Here is a 20,397-nt window from a genome sequence, read left to right as displayed (position 1 = left end):
TGCAGGAAGAATCTTTGACATTGTACTTTTGTCTCATTTCATTTTATAATTGAACTGCAATGTAATCATAAAATTTGGTAGCAAGGCAACTTGTGGTGCATTTACCATGAAGTTTAAACTGTAAAATGTGAAACCAAAAGTTGTATTATACATCAGATCAATAAACCGTCATACCATGCAAGCATAATCTCAAGGCACCTTATAAAGAATGTACTCTCAAAATGTCGAGCAAGTAATAGGAAGACTGGAGAGCTTCTACTATCAATCCAAACATAGTTTTTTAAAGCTGCTTTTGCCAGCAAAACTGCACAACAAAGGATCAAGCTCTGAATTGGACACAAGTCCATCACAGGGCCCAACATATAAAAATATTCCTCCAAATTAAGCCTAAATAAAACATATTTGTAGAAAGGATATGCAAAATTCAGACATTGCTGAGATTTGCACCCAGGACTCTGGAGCTGTGAGGCAGTAGCACCAATCACCATACTGCTGTGCCATCGCCAGTGACATCATAGATAGGAGTACAATGGAAATGTACTCACAGCATTGATTCCAGAAAGCTGCTGAGACAGCTGTAACACAATGGCAATAATGATGGGCTGGCGATACTGTGGGGAACGAAAGAGCTCCAAGATAGAAACCTTGCACTCCATATCCATTCTCCTCTTCTCTTCTTTCATTTCAGTTAGATCATCACTAACATCTTGCTGTCCAGTGAGCCGCTTGAGGCCTAAAGAGAGGGCAGGGAAGGAAATAACGCAGAACACATTATCAATTTGCCAGCTATTTAAAACAATGATCTAAATCAGTCCTGTGAAGCCAGCTTAAAGACAACTGGCATTATCTCCTTCAGACTATGGGTAAATTCTGTCATGCTGTAATATCTCAAATTACTGCATTTAGCATGGAGACAAGTGAACCGCAGAAACTGAGAAAATGGCCTTTGGCTTATTACAAATCAAAAGAATTAAGAAGGAGGTTATCTTTGTTGATATGATGGGTCATTATAGTACATGGATCACTTTTTCAGTCCCATTAGCATAGTAGTAATGTCCCCTCTTATCTGCTACGTTGAGTTATTATATATTTCCTACTGGGCGGAGTGGTGGCTCTGAGGCTAAGGAATTGCAGAATTGATCTACGCTGGGAATGTTTTACTCATGTGCAAATTGTACGTAGCATGTTTAAGAGTAATGACCTCCAGTGAACTAATAACAATTAGTACCTAGGGGTTAATATTGTACACAGAAAAGTACTTGCTTATGTACATAGTACTTCTGGTACAACCGATTCACCCTTGACACTATAACCGAGGCCCATTGGCTTAGGAAATTTCCTGGGTGAAGCCAGGTAACACAACTAATTTTTTCATATATCTGATTCATTTTGAGGCCACTGCAGCCCAGGTTAGTTCGTGCAGAAGTCTGGCCATGGTGAACAGACACAAGAAGAACATATTATTACCTCTAGTAAAAAACTTCAAAGTGGTAAAATGTACTACTTTCAATTCTTTTATGTGTCATCAACACCACAAGGGCAAAAGTGGCATATTTTCTGAAATTGAAAACTTTGCTGCTTCAAACTGAATGGATTCAGTAAGTTTTAGGGCTTTTGTTTTATGTTTGTTTGCTTTATCTCGTAGATCCCATTTTAAACTGCAAGAAACAGACATTGTAATTATAAAATAATAAAAAAAAATGTTTCACTTAATAGCATGATTTCCTGTGGCCAATTAAAGTCTACCATGACTGTTAAAAAATATCTTCAGCTTGAAAAATGCCAAACATTTCCGGAAGAACCAGCTGTCTGTCAGCTGCCACCCTATTATTTGCCTCTGGTCTTTCAGGATTCACATGACAATAACGGCAACATCCAATAAGCATACAGACAAATGTAAAATAACCCTGTAGGATTTGGTAGGCCCAAGTCTGCTGTGCTAGAAAGCACATACACCTCTCAGGCAGGCGTTAATGTGTTTGCAGTGCTCTGAATTAATATGAAATCATTTGCTATTTTCTTTTCAAAACTGAGTATTTGTTTTACCTGATCCTGTTTGTGAAGCTGCACTTTTAGTGTGTTCTCTAACTAACAAGTCAGGGAGCTCTTCCTGAATGAAGTACGAGTTCCCGCTGAAAGAATCACTTAAGAAGCTTTGGGGATTAGTACAAATTTAGAAAATCTGTTATTTAAATTATAATCATTAAGAAATAAACATAAAATAAAAATGGATAACTTTTCTTGCCCCCGTGACCCTGTGTTCGGATTCAACAGGTTGGAAAATGGATGGATGGATGGAACTTTTCTTGCCTTTCTGGTGTAGGTGACATTTTGGTTTCAAGCACTGGATGTAGTGGTGACAAGATAGGCCTTGCGTTCCCCTCCTCCCTCAAGGGTGAGTTCTCCCAAAAGTCACAATACAATTCACTCTTTCCTGACAATTTTATATAAAACACGGCAGTTCAAATCAGTTATTAAAACATGCTATGTGGTACATAATTAGATGATGCCCAAGTGTACTTCTGAAACACAACAACACTTAACAACACGTAAAGACGTCACTTTCTTGACAGCATTCCTCCTTATAACATCTTCCTGCACATCTGGATATACATTTTAATTTTAACTTTAATCAAATGCACATGTTGGCAGAAGCAAATACATATAGCTACCCATCATCATTCATGGCTAAATTAAATACGGTAACAGCAACATGCTTAAAATTGTGTGTCATATCATAGATTACAGATGCATATCATCACTTTCTTTGCTCCTAGAAATCTGTTTTAAATCATTCTCATTGTTGTAGAGCATATTGTACTGACATTTATTTCTATTTAAAAAATAAACTGAACAGATTAAAAACACAACTGCTATTATTAGACATTCAATTGTTCATGCCAAAGATGCAGCAGTAAGTTTCTTACTGTGAAGACTATTGTTCTCTCATTTTCTGTCTACACTTGGTCATCCCATGAGAGGATACTATCAAGGCCTATCAACCATGGTTAGATAACAACTTGCTAAAAAATTACTGCTGCTAACAAGGGGACAGATACACAGATTTCCTTGCTATATCTACAGGCCATGGAGTTGGTAGGCTACTTGATTTATTCTCACATTTCTTAGCATGGTGCTCCTCTCCCCGTATGATATAGAGGTAACGAGGGCTCTCAGGGCAAAATGGCAGGAACGTCATCTGTAGGACAGTTGGAAGTACAGTCATTCCCAGCAGAAGTGGCCATAGCTCTTCTGTTCCGATTATACTATCCAGACCAAAAACCTGAAAGAGAAATGTGAGATAGGGAGCGAGTTACAGAAACATTCTTAAGTAATCTCTCGCTGTTCTTCGCCTGATGATATGGTAGACAAGTCTTGACCTCATGTCATTTTTTAACAAGTGCAAACTTATTTGACTTTTTTCTTTGCTTGTTTTAACCACAGCCCTAACCCCAACCTTAACCCTTTGCTATTACAACTGCTTTTGAGAAGATTTTAAAACAACTTGGGCAAGAGTTGATGCATAATGCCGTTTCTTTAGTGGTGGAATGGCATTACGTGCTATTATGCTGCTGACCCACATGGTTAGCAACAGGCATTGCTGCTGACAACAATATGTTAACTGTTGAAGCCTCTCCAAAAACCTCCAGCACAATGGCACTGTAATGATATCACAAAAAGAACAACAAAAATGAATAGCAAAAACAATAAAAGTAATAATAGTAGTAACTCCAAAAATTAAACAGAATTTATCAGGATGTTCCCAAATATGCTCCTGATAAAATAATAATAAGAATAATCACAGTAATACGTTAAAAAAGAAACAAAAGTGAGACAGAACAGATCCTGATGACACTGAGGGAAGGATAACAAAATATTCAGCTTTAATGCCTGCCATTACTTTTACAACCATAGTGCTCATTGATTAAGTATTCTACACTGTGCACAATCACCAAAATTTCTAAGTTCCTAAAAACTATTGGTGACAGTCCTTACTTAGTACTACAGAGGCAAGCTGAGTAAAATATCTAAAAGTATAGATCTTTGGACTCATTCTAATTTTAAACGTGACTCTTGTCCTGTTAAGAGAGAGCACTGTCTTAACATTTCTAACAGATGAACACACTCTTGAGTCTTGAGTCCAAGAAAACATCTCTGGGGCAACTTAGATGAACCTCATACATTATTTGACAGACAAAACTGAAATAAAGCTCCAGTAGCTCAGAAAAGCTGTAGCTTTCCAGAGAGATGTCAGCTTTGCATTGTGAATCATCAAGATAACATAAATAGAGAAGGCCGTCAGATGGCTCGCTACCACATAGCCACACTTTTTCTTTTCAATAAGCCATTCTAGATCTCCTGTCATTCCTTTGTGAGGTCTGCTCAATGAGCTCTTGACACAGTATGCCAATGTGTGACATGAACTCATTTTGCACTATATTCACACACACTGTATTTGAGCCTTTCCCCACTTATGAACAATATGCTGTTCTCCAGGTAATTACTTTCTATCATGTTCAGATATAACTACATCTTTCTAATATTTAGTGGTATCACCTTTTTTTTTAAATATCCTATCATGTGGGTTATGTAGAAAGCACCATGTAAGACACAGATTATCCAAGAGGACGTTGTGTGATAATCAGTACACCAGTAATAACCAAAGAGCACTTAGACCCTTTTTCCACATTTTGCTGTGCTGCAGTCTTGTGCTAAAATCATTTAAATTTGATTTTCCCTCATCAAACGACAGACAATATCCAAGAAGACAGATTTCAAGTGTCATAGCAAAGGATATGAATACTTGTGTCAATGTTATAATTCGTTTTTATATTTTTAATATATTTTCAAACATTTCTAAAATCCTGTTTTCTCTTTGTCACTCTGGCTTGATTAGGCAAAACATTAATTCAAATGATTTTAACACAAGGTTACAACATAGCAAAATGATAAAAAAAATTAAAAAATAATGGGTCTAAATACTTTATGAATTGACTGCTAGATTAGATTGGATTATATTAGATTAGATTAAACTTTATTCATTCCAAAGGGAAATTCACAATTCCACCACTATTGTTCAAAATTTTCACTACTATACTCCACATAATGTCCTCTGATTGCAGTTTCTTGCATTAAAATGACTTATTAAAGTACGCATTTAAACCATCACCTTCATAGTCATGCATGTGGTTAATCCCTCAGTCCCTGTCACTGATCCAGAAAAAGCAAGCACAGATTATAGATGAACAGTTTTATTATTTAACAGTTATGTAAGTATAAGATTCCTTCATCCTCTTTGTTGATTGCTTGCTATATTATATCATCATTTTTGCAAGTCTTACTGGAATGCACAGTTCTCCAGATTTTAAGAAGTTGGCCATGAAATCTCCTGGTCAGTGATTTAGATCCAGAATTTACACATAACCAGGTGGTGTTGCAGTTCTTTTAATCTATGTCTCCCCAAGCTACACGCTAAACCTCCCTGGGTGGATGTTGACCTCAAAAGGTGCTATATAAAAACATATACATGGTCTCATTTCCTGTGCATCTGAACTAAAGACCACAAACTTGTTTTCACAGTGGTTCAGTCCATCTTTTCATTTAAACTGGTTTACACTGATTCTTCTTTAATCTTCAAATCTTCTTTTTTAGCGGTAATGGCTGCTTTAAAAACTGAATAAGGAGTAAAATACATAATACTCATTTTCCAATTCTTATAACCCCAGTTTTTCTAATTTATTCACATCGTGCCACACTGTTACCCTTTCTAAACTGTACCTGAGCAATAAGAATGCCAATTACGATGGCAAGCTGATGCAGTGTTCCCAGTGCTCCCCGTAGCCTTGTTGGAGAAATCTCCCCTACATACATTGGGACAAGACCTGAAGCCAAACCTAAATGAAGAGCCAAAAGGGAAAATGAAAATTAATTACAGTGTTTTTATTTTAAAAACGTACACGAGCAAGAGAATCAGGAGATGCTGTGGTTATTGCTATAGTCTATGTCTATGTTCCAATTCCAGTCTAGCCAAGAGACAGCACGTTCTCATTTTATTTACAGGAGCGTATTCAGGTTTCTTCCCACATCTGCATTTTAGGTTAATAAGCAACTTGGTCCTGCAAGAGTAAATATGGACATTTAAGTGTTCCCTGTGATGAATGGTCATGCTTGTGCCTGATTCTGCCTAGAAAGGCTCGGACTCCTGCTTCACAAAATGGATGGGTTGAAAGACACTGATCCAACAAGAGGCCACCCAAGGGCTTTTAATTATTGTTTTATTTTTATTTTTTAAATTATTGCTATCGTCTTGTTCATTATTTCTCTCTGTACCTACTATTCTGTACAAAACACTTTCAACCATAGTGTAAAGATCTTTCTAGAGCATTTCTGTGATGGTAGCGAAATATACAACAGAATGATTGGCTTCCTCAAAGACAAAGAAATGGGCTGTAAAGTGTTTGGATGCTGGTTCATTCTTCTGGAATGGCTTAATGTGGGACCAAACCTGTCATATTGTACAATATTCAGTGTGGTATGCAAGAAAATGACTTCTGATGGAACTCACTATACAAACTCATATAAAATCACATTTGTTTGTATATGAGAGATGCAAGTGATTTTATTAATTCAAGGAGTTGAGGTTTTGGAGGTTAATTTAGAATTACAGTACTTCATAAAGGTACAGGGTCAAACCTCACTCCAAGTTTACCTGATTAGCTAACTTGTCAATTTTCAAAGAATCTTTTGTATAATGAATGTAAAGTGATGTATGACAGTATTATACATTTATACAGTATATATATATATATATATATAGATATATATATATACACATACTGTATATATATATATATATATATATATATATATATATATATTCAGGGGAAGTACGTAAGAGTTGTACAAGATATGTATGAGGGCAGTGTGACAGTGGTGAGGTCTGCGGTTTGAGCGACGGATACATTCAAGTTGGAGGTGGGATTACATCAGGGATCGGCTCTGAGCCTTTTCTTATTTGCAATGGTGATGGACAGATTGACAGACGACATTAGCAGGAGTCCTCGTGGACTATGATGTTTGCTGATGACATTGTGATCTGTAGCGATAGTAGGGAGCAGGTTGAGGAGACCCTGGATAGGTGGAGATATGTTCAAGAGAAGAAAAGAATGAAGGTCAGTAGGAACAAGACAGAATACATGTGTGTAAATGAGAGGGACGTCAGTGGAATGGTGAGGATGCAAGAAGTAGAGCTGGCGAAGGTGGATGAGTTTAAATACTTGGGATCAGCAGTACAGAGTAATGGGGATTGTGGAAGAGAGGTGAAAAAGAGAGTGCAGGCAGGGTGGAATGGGTGGAGAAGAGTGTCAGGAGTGATTTGTGACAGATGGGTATCAGCAAGAGTGAAAGGGAAGGTCTACAGGACGGTAGTGAGACCAGCTATGTTAAATGGGTTGGAGACGGTGGCACTGACCAGAAAGCAGGAGACAGAGCTGGAGGTGGCAGACTTAAAGATGTTAAGATTTGCACTGGGGGCGACGAGGATGGATAGGATTAGAAATGAGTACATTAGAGGGTCAGCTCAAGTTGGACGGTTGGGAGACAAAGTCAGAGAGGCGAGATTGCGTTGGTTTGGACATGTGCAGAGGAGAGATGCTGGGTATATTGGGAGAAAGATGCTAAGGATAGAGCTGCCAGGAAAGAGGAAAAGAGGAAGGCCTAAGCGAAGGTTTATGGATGTGGTGAGAGAAGACATGCAGGTGGTGGGTGTAACAGAGCAAGATGCAGAGGATAGAAAGATATGGAAGAAGATGATCCACTGTGGCAACCCCTAACGAGAGCAGCCGAAAGAAGAAGAAGTAAAACTGAACAAAACACCAATGGAATCTTTTCAAATGCTTACTGAGGCTTATGGGGAAGATTGCATGTCGTGTGTGTGTGTGTGTTTTTCCTAAATTGAAATCCGTGCTTAAAGGAACAAGTTTTGAGTCAGTGGATGCAGTAAAGAAGTAAAGAAGAAAACATCAGATGTCTTGAAATAGCTGACAGAAACTGATCTGCTCCACGCCTTTGACCAATGGAAACAAGACTGCATCGGTGCGTAATTGCGAATGGGGAGTATATCAAAGGGGACAAGCATTAGAATTGTTATATAAATAAAAGTGAGTTATTGTGTCAGTCTTGTTATTTAATGGACAGACCTCGTATATACATATTGGCAAGTATTAATTACTACTAATACATTTATTCTATGTTAATTAATGTCTTATTTGAATTTCTTACTTTGTCTTTCATTTTTCTTTTCTTCATTATGTAAAGCACTTTGAGCTACATTTTTTGTATGAAAATATGTTATATAAATAAATGTTGTTGTTATAAAATTAAGCAATAATCCATCCATTTTGTAACCAATTGAAGGTTTGCAGGAAGTCTGCCTATCACAACAATGTGGTAACCATCTCTGGATAGGGTGCCAGTCCATAACAGGACACACGCAAACATTTCTATGGAGTTCAGCCTAACACATGCCACTTTGGGAAGTAAGTTGAAAGCCACATTATCCAGAAAATCCACATACAGATATGGGGAGAACATACAAGCCCTACACAGGAAATGCTTTAACCAGGTCTCAAACCCAAGAGTTCTTAAGCAGCAGGGCTAAACACTGGCTGAGTGGCACAAGGGACCTCTGTAATAAAGGCAGTACACAAAATAAGCTTTGTTTTCTGTGTTTGGTTAGAGATGTTTAAAAACAGGAAGGTACTTAATGACCTCAGACATGACTCTCTCTCTCTTTATTTTACATGAATGGGTTTTCCGGCCTAGAGGATTGCCTGCTGAATGTGAAAGCCACTCTGTTCACAAACAACAGCCACCTTGTGTCTTCAATTATTTTGTATGTTCAACCATTTCAAGATACAGACACTACATTGCCCTTGAAGGTACTGTACATTTATAAAACAAAAACACACATAAAAAACAATGAACTGAATTCCAAAGCACACTTATAATGACTGGTGAGAATTCAGAAAAGAGAAATAACAAACTTTAAAATACTAGACCATTCATAAATTTTCAGTCTGATATTCTGCATAGTGATAGGAAATGATAGTTTACCTGGGGGCAAGTAGGGGGTGAATCGCAGGAGCTTAGGGAAAATTAGATTAGCCATCCATACAGCCACATCTAAACGTCCATGCAGCAGGCTCACCTAACCTGCCTCTAATCCTGTTATAGCACAACTCTGTGCTGGGGCAGTGCTTTAAAATGGTGTTGTTTGTAGGATAGCACTTGTGAGATATGGCCGGCCATTCATCCCGGCCAATACCCCCAGGCCGCTAGATGGAGCCCTCCCTGTAGCATGGGAGTGCCCCAAAGACCAGCAGGGAATCATGGACAATGGAGTTTTTATTCCCAACCCTGCTGGACACCGTGGGGCCCACCAGAGTACGCTGCAGGAAGGCCCAAGGACTTGTATGTGCCCTATAACCCGGAAGTGCGTCACAATCATATGACCGGAGAGAACGACGTGCTTCCGGGTTGAAGAAAAGGACTTTTAATCTGACCCGGAAGTGATAGGGACTCATGGACTACTGGGCTGGAGCCACTTCCGGGTCGGGGAGTATGAAAGGACTATGGGAAAGCCCAGACGTTGAGCTGAGCTGGGAGGAAGGGTGGCAACGTGTCTGGGAGAGGAGGATTGGTTTGATTAATTGATTATTGGAGTGTTTATAGTATTGTATGTGTAGTGTGGAGTGGAGGGTGCTTAGTGCATATTATTATTACAAAATAAATAATAATTGGAATTTTACCCGGTGTTTGGAGTGGTACCTGAGGGTTCAAGGGAGCTCTAGCGCCCCCTACTGTTACACACTATATAAAGTAAAAGGTGGTCACTCACTTGTTTGTAGGAGGAAGCCAAAGTCCATGGCAGCACAGTAAGGACACATATCATCTGCCCATTCTGTTCTGGCCTCATAGTTTTATTTTGGCCTCTCTGTACTATTCTGCTTTGCTCTGTCTACTTTGGTGCATATTCGTTGCATTGGTTCATGAATCTTGTAAAGCTGTTTACCACTTGTTGAAATATAAAATTATTAATCAGCTGAACCCAAGTTGAACACCATAGATTTAGCAACAATAAGTACCTTTTCAAAGACTGCCTTACACAGCTAACAATATTTCAACACTTGGATTTTAACAACTATGAAAGCATAGAGCAAATAGTAAAGTTTAAGACTGAGGCACGCAGCTGTGCAAAAGAGGAGTTGGAGTTTTACTTACCAGAGTACGCTCCAATCACAAAGCGACCAAGAATCAGCATTTCATATGAATGGCTAAGTTTGGAGAGACCCATCAGAGCTCCACCTATGAACGCCATCAAGTTGTTGATAAGCATGGCTCTCTTCCTGGGGAGGGAATAATAATTGAGTAGAGGGTAATGGCACCTGGCAGACACTTTGACCCAAGCAGTAAAAGTGAACATTCTTATAGTCAAAAATACTTAGGAGGACCTAATAATCAAACTGTGACTGGAAGAACTGGGAAGATAAATTAGTATACATGTTGCTGAAACACAGAAAACAAAAGATAATGGTGCAAGGAGACTCTAGCTACTGAGTTCAGAATATAATATAAATGCTTTTAAATAAAAAAATAAATGAAACAAATAAGTCATGTTTACATTAGGGCAACCAGGCAACTTTGGATCTACTGGCATGTTCCTTTTGTGGATACAGCAAGCTGGACCTGCTGTATTCAGATGTTAATGTTTTTAAATGTAAACCTGTGTTACACCAGGACAGGTCTGACCATCTTACTGTCACCTACAAACGTGCTATTGACAGTAGCAGCTCATTATCCAAGCAAGAAATTCATGTGTGTTTGCATTGTTTGTTTATTATAATATTTTTTTCTTTTCTAGAGTTTTGGTAAAGTTTTGATTTTCCCTTTCGGACAAATAAAGTATATCTAATCTAATCTAAAATAAGGTTAAAAGTTGGATATAACTACAGGCAGTTGAAGGTCAGTAATGTACTGTGTGATCATGTATCCTGTAGGTACCCAACTTGGTTTCCCTACCTGATCTTCAAAAATCTTTATTTGTCCAGTATTTTATGCTATGATCATTTTTATTGCAATAAATTCCACTATCCGAATTGTTGCATACAGTGCCTTATTAAATGGTATACTAGTACACTAGATTTAATCACTAGGGAAGATGATTCTGTTTAAAACAGCCAAGAGTGGATTTACCAGATGACCTGTGATGGTGCTGATATGTTGAGTTTCGTTTGAAATAGTGGCAGGACCAAAATGACTTAAACAATTAGTTAAGTGCTGTAGTAATATCTTTTGCTCTTAGGGATGGTCAGAGAGACCAGGAGATAGGCAGTAGCACAAAAATCAAAAGGATCTAACAAGAGTCAAAAAAGACACCAATCTAATCCCTAATTATTCTTCATTTTTTGAAGTGCTCCTTACCCTTAGGGGTCACATAGTAATTTAGGGTGAAGTATTTTGATATGCTTTCCGCATTAAAACATAGCATTCATCATAAATAAATAACATAAAGGGTTAACAGATGCTGGAAACCTGCTCAGGCGTATCAGTAAACCAGATAAAGGTCAAGTGAACAACAAAATGTATTTAAAGATGACTAAGACATCAGCAGATGTCCCGTGAACAGCCAGAACAGGCAGTTGTTACATACACTGACATTTCTAGGGTGGTGGCTCAACCCAAAAGATATAAGAAGAATAAGAATATAATAAAATAGACTTTTATTTTATATAGATCATTTGGTTGTAAACTTACAAACCAACCAGAGTAAATGTACGCATTGATTGACACTATTATGTAAATTCAGTTGCATATAAAATAGATCTACACCCTTAATATTTTGACCCTTCTCATCATGCTGTAATAGACCGTTGGTGCTGTGGGTGCAATAAATGACACAGATGGACAAGCTTTTCTCCTACCTGATTACTGACTCTAAATATTTTATCAGATTTGTCCTGTTAGAGAATATGTTTCTTTCTTTAATTAAGATGATAATTTTTACCACACTGTAATCTCATTACAAGGTTGTTTCAAGTTTTTATTTAAAGTCTAGAAAACCTGTCAAGTGTACAGCCATCTTTCATAGTGGCCATGTAATGACATCAGAAGCTGCATGTCATTTTCTCACATGACTGACAATGGGAATTGTAGTTACAGACCATATGGTAGAGACCATGGAAAACAATGCACAAAAGTATAGTGACCAATAATAAACAGCAGGTGGTGCAATGATTACACCATGGAAATAAAAATCGGTAACACTTTAGTTCAGGTACTGCAAAAATGCATCTCTGATTCAATTGGAAATTACAGCACAGCAGTCACTGAACCTGTAACCTTACTGACTAGTTTTGCTAGATAATTTTAGACTTTGTTAACCAAAAAGAAAACCAGTAGCCACATTTTTAGTTTGACGTGTGAAACACAATATCTACAATGCACTAACAAACAGTGGATTCATAAAATCTTCAGACCCCTTCATGTTCTGCACACTTTACTGTGTTGTAGATTTAATTTTAAGTGGATACATTTTCCATTTTTGACCCCTAATCTATACTCAGTAACCCATAATAACAAAGGGAAAACATGTTTTCAGAAAGGTTTACACATTTATTAAAAACCAAAAACTGGAAATCTCACATTTATGTAAGTACTCACATCCTAAGGCATGCCTTTGTGTGCAGAAAGTGAAGGAGTCTGAAAAGTTTCTGAGTACACTGTAGCCTGTATGATCTGAGCGGCTGTGTGGAGTATTTTTTAAATCTGTGTATATGTACAAATGGTGCTAACATAGATGAATGTTACAGGTGTACATTTTTTCATGATAAAAATTTAATTACGTATATAATCCAATCATTTTTTTTTAATCAACACAGTGAGGTGGAGTTCTTGCTTCTACTGTAAACAAAATGTTAATTTTCACTCATATGCAGATGACACCCAGTTATACCTTTCATTTAGATCAAATGAAGTTTCCCCGATGTTGTCTTTAATTAGTTGTGTTAGTGAATTAAAGGAGTTGATGAATGAGAACTACTTGTCTTTAAATACAGATAAAATAGAGAAGTTAATTGTTGGAGGGAATGACGCTGATCACAACAATATTTTGTCATCATTTAACTCAGTTGGAATCCCCATTAATTTTACTGAATCAGCCCGCAATCTACGAGTTATCTTTGACTCTAGCATGTCATTTAAAGCGCACATTACAAAGTTGTCCAAAACATGTTTCTTCCATCTTAAAAATATTAGGAAGTTAAGGCGCTTTCTTAATAAACAGGATTCTGAGAAATTAATTCACACATTTATTTCTAGTAGGATTGACTACTGCAATGCGGTGTTCACTGGATGTTCTAACTGTTCTTTATACAGCCTCCAGTTAATCCAAAATGCGGCTGCAAGAATTATTACAAGAACAAGAAAATACGAACACATAACTCCAGTTCTTAAATCCTTACACTGGCTCCCGGTTAAGTTTAGGGCAGATTTCAAAATCCTTCTTTTAACATATAAAGCATTAAATGGTCGAGGTCCGGCTTACTTGTCTGAACTTATCATGACTTACAAACCAGAGCGCACATTAAGATCTCAAGATGCCGGTCTGCTTATGATTCCAAGGATTAATAAAATAACAGTGGGGGGTCGAGCTTTTAGTTACAGGGCCCCTAAACTGTGAAATGGTCTGCCTGCTACTATAAGAGATGCCCCTTCGGTCTCAGCTTTTAAATCCTGGCTGAAGACTCACTACTTCAGTTTAGCATATCCTGACTAGAGCTAATGATTAATTGTAGATCGCAGGAATCGTGGGAAAGAGGGGTCCTTTCATCGGATTGGCTGGCCCAGTGCTGTTTCAGCCGTGGAATGGCCAAATAGGGGAGGCAGCTTGATGGATGAGGTCTCCAGGACTCTAAACAAATCCAAATCTTATTATGTGATATCATCTACTGTTAAATTCTGCTCTGTACTTCTAAAATTTTTATTTCTATACTGTATTGAAGATTTGTTCTGTTCAGTATTGTATTGTATTGACCCCCTTCTTTTGACACCCACTGTACGCCCAATCTACCTGGAAAGGGGTCTCTCTTTGAACTGCCTTTCCCAAGGTTTCTTCTATTTTTTCCCTACTAGGTTTTTTTGGGAGTTTTTCCTTGTCTTCTTAGAGAGTCAAGGCTGGGGGGCTGTCAAGAGGCAAGGCCTGTTAAAGCCCATTGCGGCACTTCTTGTGTGATTTTGGGCTATACAAAAATAAACTGTATTGTATTGTATTGTACTGTCAAACATCTGCCTGTTGGTACATATGGAGTTTGAGTGGGGTGCTACATTTGTCACACCATATTAAAGGAGTGCAGAAAGGACAAATTTCATCTGATATTGTTTTTCAGTATGACTACAGACCATGAAAGTGGGGTCTTATGATCCTTCTTACATTTTAGGTTTTAAGCAGGAAGTGATAGAAAGGACAACACACGAATAGCTGAGGTTTTGGCAACCAAATATTCATAGTGATAACACTTTTTGATCGACTCTTCTTATTATTGTGAAGTAGAATTCAACAAGTACTGTATTTTTCACACACTAATAAGAGACTTGTGGCGGCACAGTGGTAGCGCTGCTGCCTCGCAGTTAGGAGATCTGGGTTCGCTTCCCGGGTCCTCCCTGCGTGGAGTGTGCATGTTCTCCCCGTGTTTGCGTGGGTTTCCTCTGGGTATTCTGGTTTCCTCCCACAGTCCAAAGACATGTAGGTTAGGTGCATTGGCAATCCTAAATTATCCCTAGTGTGTGCTTGGTGTGTTTGTGTGTGTGTATGTGCACCCTGCGGTGGGCTGGCACCCTGCCCGGGGTTTGTTTTCTGCCTTGCACCCTGTGTTGGCTGGGATTGAATCCAGCAGACCCCCGTGACCCTGTAGTTAGGATATAGCGGGTTGGATAATGGATGGATGGATGGACTTAACTAAAACTTCCCTCATGAGACAGGTTGGTTTTATGTTATTAATGGCGTTTTGCCACAGATTCACACGTTGACTCGCCCTTCTTCAGATCTTTTTGTCACTCTAAGCAAACCATTTAACTCTCCACTGCTCCTTTTGTCATATAAGTCACCGTGAGGGTATCTTCTAAATTTACAATAATAATGATCAGTTAGGTTACTAAACATGCTTAATTCAATTCAGAGAGCAGGAGAATCACTTGGCTGCACTAAGCATATGATAGGAATAAACCCTGGAAGGGATGTCAGTCCATCATAAGCTACACTGACTGACGTGAGTTTGGGTTGATGTAGAAAACAGTTACATCTGACAAAAAATTTATGAGAACACAGTAAGAAAAATCTATGCTGGGATTCAGGCCCATAAATGTGTCATAAAGTTCCTTATTAAAAAAGAAGTTTTTACAACTTACATCTTATTCATCCACTAGCCTATATTTAAATCCCATGCCTGGTTCCAGTTTCTGTAGATTTTGCATGCTGATCTCCCATTTCCAAAGATGTGTGTTGGTTGTATATGCCTAGTGCCCAGTGCTGCCTTGAGTTGCCTTGAGAAGGTTTAAAATATGTGTAGAATAATAGTAAGATATTTTGTTAAGATACTTAATTATTATTAGTTGAGTGTGTAGAAACTTTGGAATGTTCTTTATTACTGCAATAGCATCTTTGAGTCACTAGGTGGTATATTTACCACAAACATTTTTTAGGTGGGTGCTGGAAGACCACTGTAGCTGCTATTATCGCCTGAAGTTGCTTTTAACATAAATGACTGGCTTCTTCTTGCAGTCTGTACTTAGATATACCAGAGGTAGATTCTTTGTTCTTCCAAAATAAAATATTGGGGATTTTTTATTGGAGGAGAATAACCATCCTTCTGTCCACCTATTTTCCAAATCTACTTTAACTAAAGCAGACTTCTAATGAGCTGCAGTTTACAGGGTCCAAGTCAAGAAAAAAAACAAAACATGGAAGTGATTCCAGTTGACTGCAAGATATACGCAACCATTGATGTCAGGTGAGTCCAAAACCCAAAGTGTGGGAAGAAACAGCAATACCCAAAAAGAAATATGCAGACTTGAGAACAATGTTTAAACTCCACACAGACCGTGACTAAGCTAGGACTGGAAGTCAGTCTACTGGGGCTCTGACTAGGCAGCATTAACTTCTGTACCACAATGTTGCCCAAAGAACAACTTCTTTTATATATTTCAGTGAAATGATCCTGTTTTGTAATTTAGAACTTCATTAATGTCTTAGATTAAGATTTTGCTGTTTAATTTGTTACATTTTCATTTAAAGCAGATATGTGATGATGGGCATCCACATGAAATTAATTAGACAAAATGATCAACTACTGTGTGTAGTGCGGTGTGTCATGTTTGCATCTGCTCATTGCTTATTTATTTATTTCAATACAAACCCCATTTCCAAAAAATTGTGATACTTTCTAGAAATGCAATAAAAACTAAAATCTGCAATTTGATAATTCACTTGAACCTTTATTGAACAGGCAAAAGTGTGTTTATTGGCAAACTTAATTCTTTTTGTTAAAGATAAATAAATTTAGAAATTGATGCCTGCAACACACTCCAATAAAATTGGGATAGAGGAAAAGGCATTTTTGGAAATGAGGTTTGTACCTGGTCATGGTGAGCAGGAGGCAACACTCAATGGGATGCCAGTCTGATGAGGGCATATTCACATATATACAAACACCAATTATATTTTGTGATGCTAATGAATCTAACATGCACATTTTTGGAAAGCACTGAAGAAAAAAGTAAGAAAAACAGCATGGAAATGAGGTCTTGTGGATAACACAAAATTAAGGCCTTAAAAAATTCTGAAACAGTAAAAGAGTTCAACCTGACAAACAAGCAAAATATAAAGTTGAAAAACCAAAGAATGGATAAATTCACAAACATTTTTTTTTTATTAAAATGCTCTTTACTCCCAATTTCAAATTTGAAAACCTAGGAGCAGGAACCAGAAATGTGGAATAAAGATTAACAGACCTGGGCTACTCAGTAAAACAATATCTGAGCCATTTTACTCATTTTAAATTAGGGTTTGAAAGAACTTATTTAAACAAAAGAAAAAAAAATAAATAAATAAAAAAGAGAATATCTCAGACCTGCCCAGCCATTCGGATATGATGCCCACACAGAACGATGAGATCATGCCACCAATGGAAAAGATGGCAACTGAAAGAGACCAGAGGGTGGTCAGTGTCGAATGAGGAATGGGGGATCCATAGCGTCTCATCCATGTCTCATTATAGGACTGTTCAATGATCTAGGAGGTGGGGAGAAGACAGGCAGGAAGATGATTCATAAAGAGGGAGCTTGAAGAAAGTCAAAATTAGTGTCAATGTTTAATAAAGATCATATATGTAGTTGAAACATTTCTATTTTAATTATTTACTTATTTTAAACAATATAATTAATCATTTTCAAATGGATCCATACTCAGACCACAAGGTTAGTGCCCTCTGCTGGCCTCGCCTTCCAGGAGCACCCTGAGCTTTTTCAGGTTGGTCTCCCATCCAAGTACTGGATAATCAATTCTGAAGTGCATGTGGTAAGACTACTGTAGGCGTTGTTTTATTTAATTAGCTGACAACATTACCATTGATTGAGTAGTGTGCTGTCCAATCACTGCTTACTACATACACTAAGTGAGAACAGACTAGCTCACTTTCTGTTGACATGGCTGTGTTATTACTGACAAGTCTACACAACAGGAAAATATCAAAGTATTTTTTTCTTTTCATTGTAAACCAATTAAATGTGTGGTTCATAAAACACAAACTGGTGTTGCCAGTGAATATGTTATCAAAAACTATCAACTGAATGGCAGAAATTTTAATTTGCTAGCCAATAATTATTATTGTCCAATATACATGGATCAAAAAAATTGAGTAAACCTTCATGAACATAACTAAGTACTTGGGATTAGTCAGGAACCTGATTATTTTCAACATTTATTATGTCTTTTAGAATATATACAGCAACCCCTTGTCCTTAAATAATATGTGGTCTATTATGTTAAACATTGAAGTACTGTACATGCACCATCTTTTAAGTTGGAAAACATCCTTAGAAAACAGCACTGTGCTGCTTCTAAATGGTGTCAAATCAATTCTAAGAAAGCATATCAAGAAAAAATATTTAAAACACAACAAAATAGATAGATAGATAGATAGATAGATAGATAGATAGATAGATAGATAGATAGATAGATAGATAGATAGATAGATAGATAGATAGATAGATACTTTATTAATCCCAATGGGAAATTCACATTCTCCAGCAGCAGCATACTGATACAAAAAATTAAAGAATGATAATAATGCAGGTGAAAAACAGACAATAACTTTGTATAATGTTAAATGTTTAACGTAGTCGCATAGTTTGGGGGAGGAACGATCTCCTCAGTCTGTCAGTGGAGCAGGACAGTGACAGCAGTCTGTCGCTGAAGCTGCTCCTCTGTCTGGAGATGATACTGTTTAGTGGATGCAGTGGATTCTCCATAATTGATAGGAGCCTGTTGAGCGCCCTTCACTCTGCCACAGATGTCAAACTGTCCAGCTCCATGCCAACAATAGAGCCTGTCTTCCTCACCAGTTTGTCCAGGCGTGAGGCGTCTTTCTTCTTAATGCTGCCTCCCCAGCACACCACCGCGTAGAAGAGCGCACTCGCCACAACCGTCTGATAGAACATCTACAGCATCTTATTGCAGATGTTGAAAGACGCCAGCCTTCTAAGGAAGTATAGTCGGCTCTGTCCTCTCTTGCACAGCGCATCAGTATTGGCAGTCCAGTCTAATTTATCATCCAGCTGCACTCCCAGATATTTATAGGTCTGCACCATCTGCACACAGTCACCTCTGATGATCACGGGGTCTATGAGGTGTCTAGGCCTCCTAAAATCCACCACCAGCTCCTTAGTTTTGCTGGTGTTCAGTTGTATGTGGTTTGAGTCGCACCATTTAACAAAGTCATTGATTAGGTCCCTATACTCCTCCTCCAGCCCATTCCTGATGCAGCCCGCGATAGCAGTGTCATCAGCGAACTTTTGCACATGGCAGGACTCCGAGTTGTATTGGAAGTCCGATGTATATAGGCTGAACAGGACCGAAGAAAGTACAGTCCCTTGTGGCGCTCCTGTGTTGCTGACTACAATGTCATATGTGCAGTTCCCAAGACGCACATACTGAGGTCTGTCTTTAAGATAGTCCACGATCCATGCCACTAGGTATGAATCTAATCCCATCTCTGTCAGCTTGTCCCTAAGGAGCAGAGGTTGGATTGTGTTGAAGGCGCTAGAGAAGTCTAGAAACATAATTCTCACAGCAAATAAACATCTGCAGGGAGACCACAATACCTTTGGAGTCTGATGGACACATGTTAAGACCATGCTTGCTTTTTCCTAATTTGATAAATCTCATCTCCCCTACATTGCATATCCTCTTTAATAAAATCCCTGTGTGCCTCCATGTGTCCGTGTGTGTGTGTCTTCTGGCGAAGTGCGCATGCGCGGGGCACGGTGCGATGCTTCAAAGGCCGCCTGACACATCACACAAGACAGAGAGGGTGGGACCTATAAAATATCGCCCGGCCGATCTCATCGGATTTCGGTAAATGAGGTAAGACCTAAAACATAACGCACGAAAAATCCAATTGGGTACTGAGACGCGGAGACCAGCTTCCCCAAAGAGGTGGGATTAGTGTTTGTTGTTGTGCAAGTGTTCACTCTGAGGATGTCAGATTTGTGATTAACAAACTTGGCCCAGTAAAGTGTAAAGTGTTTCCTAAATATACGAATTTTCATGATATTACAATAGGATGACTTTTAAAAGTAGATTTATTTTCGCGCACATAAAATCCGTTGCTGGGGAGACGCCATACATACAATAATCAGCTGCACGCCAGCACAGATTAAAATACTTGCTGGAGAGACGTATTACTGTGAGAGAAAATTAAAGGCACACAATACAGTGATGCATATTACAGCCACATACAAGCCAGTATTACTGTAACAGAAAATAGACGGTCCTTTGCCATTTAAAATAGACTGTTCCTACTAATGTTTATGCACTACTATTCTAGCGCCCGTTATTGTAACGGGCTTAATGTCTAGTTTTTTATATTAAAACTCACTACTTACCTGCTGGAATCAAAACATAACATTTAGTTCACTCTAAGGTCAAGTCAAGTCAAGTTTATCGTTACGTGTATTCACTACAATGAGGATCTTACTTGCCTTTCTCCTTAGTTGACAACGAAATAATACCAAGAAAAGACACAAACACGCACACAACAGGAATACATAGTATGTGTAGCAGAA

General features: G+C 38.2%; 1 protein-coding gene across 1 annotated transcript in view; it reads right to left on the bottom strand.

Moving 5' to 3' along the window:
• LOC114648998 (solute carrier family 2, facilitated glucose transporter member 4-like) overlaps nt 1-20,397 on the bottom strand; it is a 109,656-nt gene that overhangs the window by 15,033 nt on the left and 74,226 nt on the right. Inside the window, exons 3-7 of the mRNA XM_028798389.2 lie at nt 17,184-17,344; nt 10,282-10,406; nt 5,779-5,894; nt 3,121-3,283; nt 546-733 (exon numbers count right to left, since the gene is read on the bottom strand). Coding sequence (XP_028654222.2) covers nt 546-733; nt 3,121-3,283; nt 5,779-5,894; nt 10,282-10,406; nt 17,184-17,344 — 753 coding nt within the window. The remainder of the gene's footprint in view (nt 1-545; nt 734-3,120; nt 3,284-5,778; nt 5,895-10,281; nt 10,407-17,183; nt 17,345-20,397) is intronic.

Source organism: Erpetoichthys calabaricus, chromosome 3 (assembly GCF_900747795.2).
Source record: "Erpetoichthys calabaricus chromosome 3, fErpCal1.3, whole genome shotgun sequence".
In the NCBI taxonomy this organism is placed as follows: domain Eukaryota; kingdom Metazoa; phylum Chordata; class Cladistia; order Polypteriformes; family Polypteridae; genus Erpetoichthys; species Erpetoichthys calabaricus.
The sequence above is the reverse complement of the archived record's forward strand: the minus strand, read 5'-3'. Positions and strand labels throughout refer to the sequence as shown.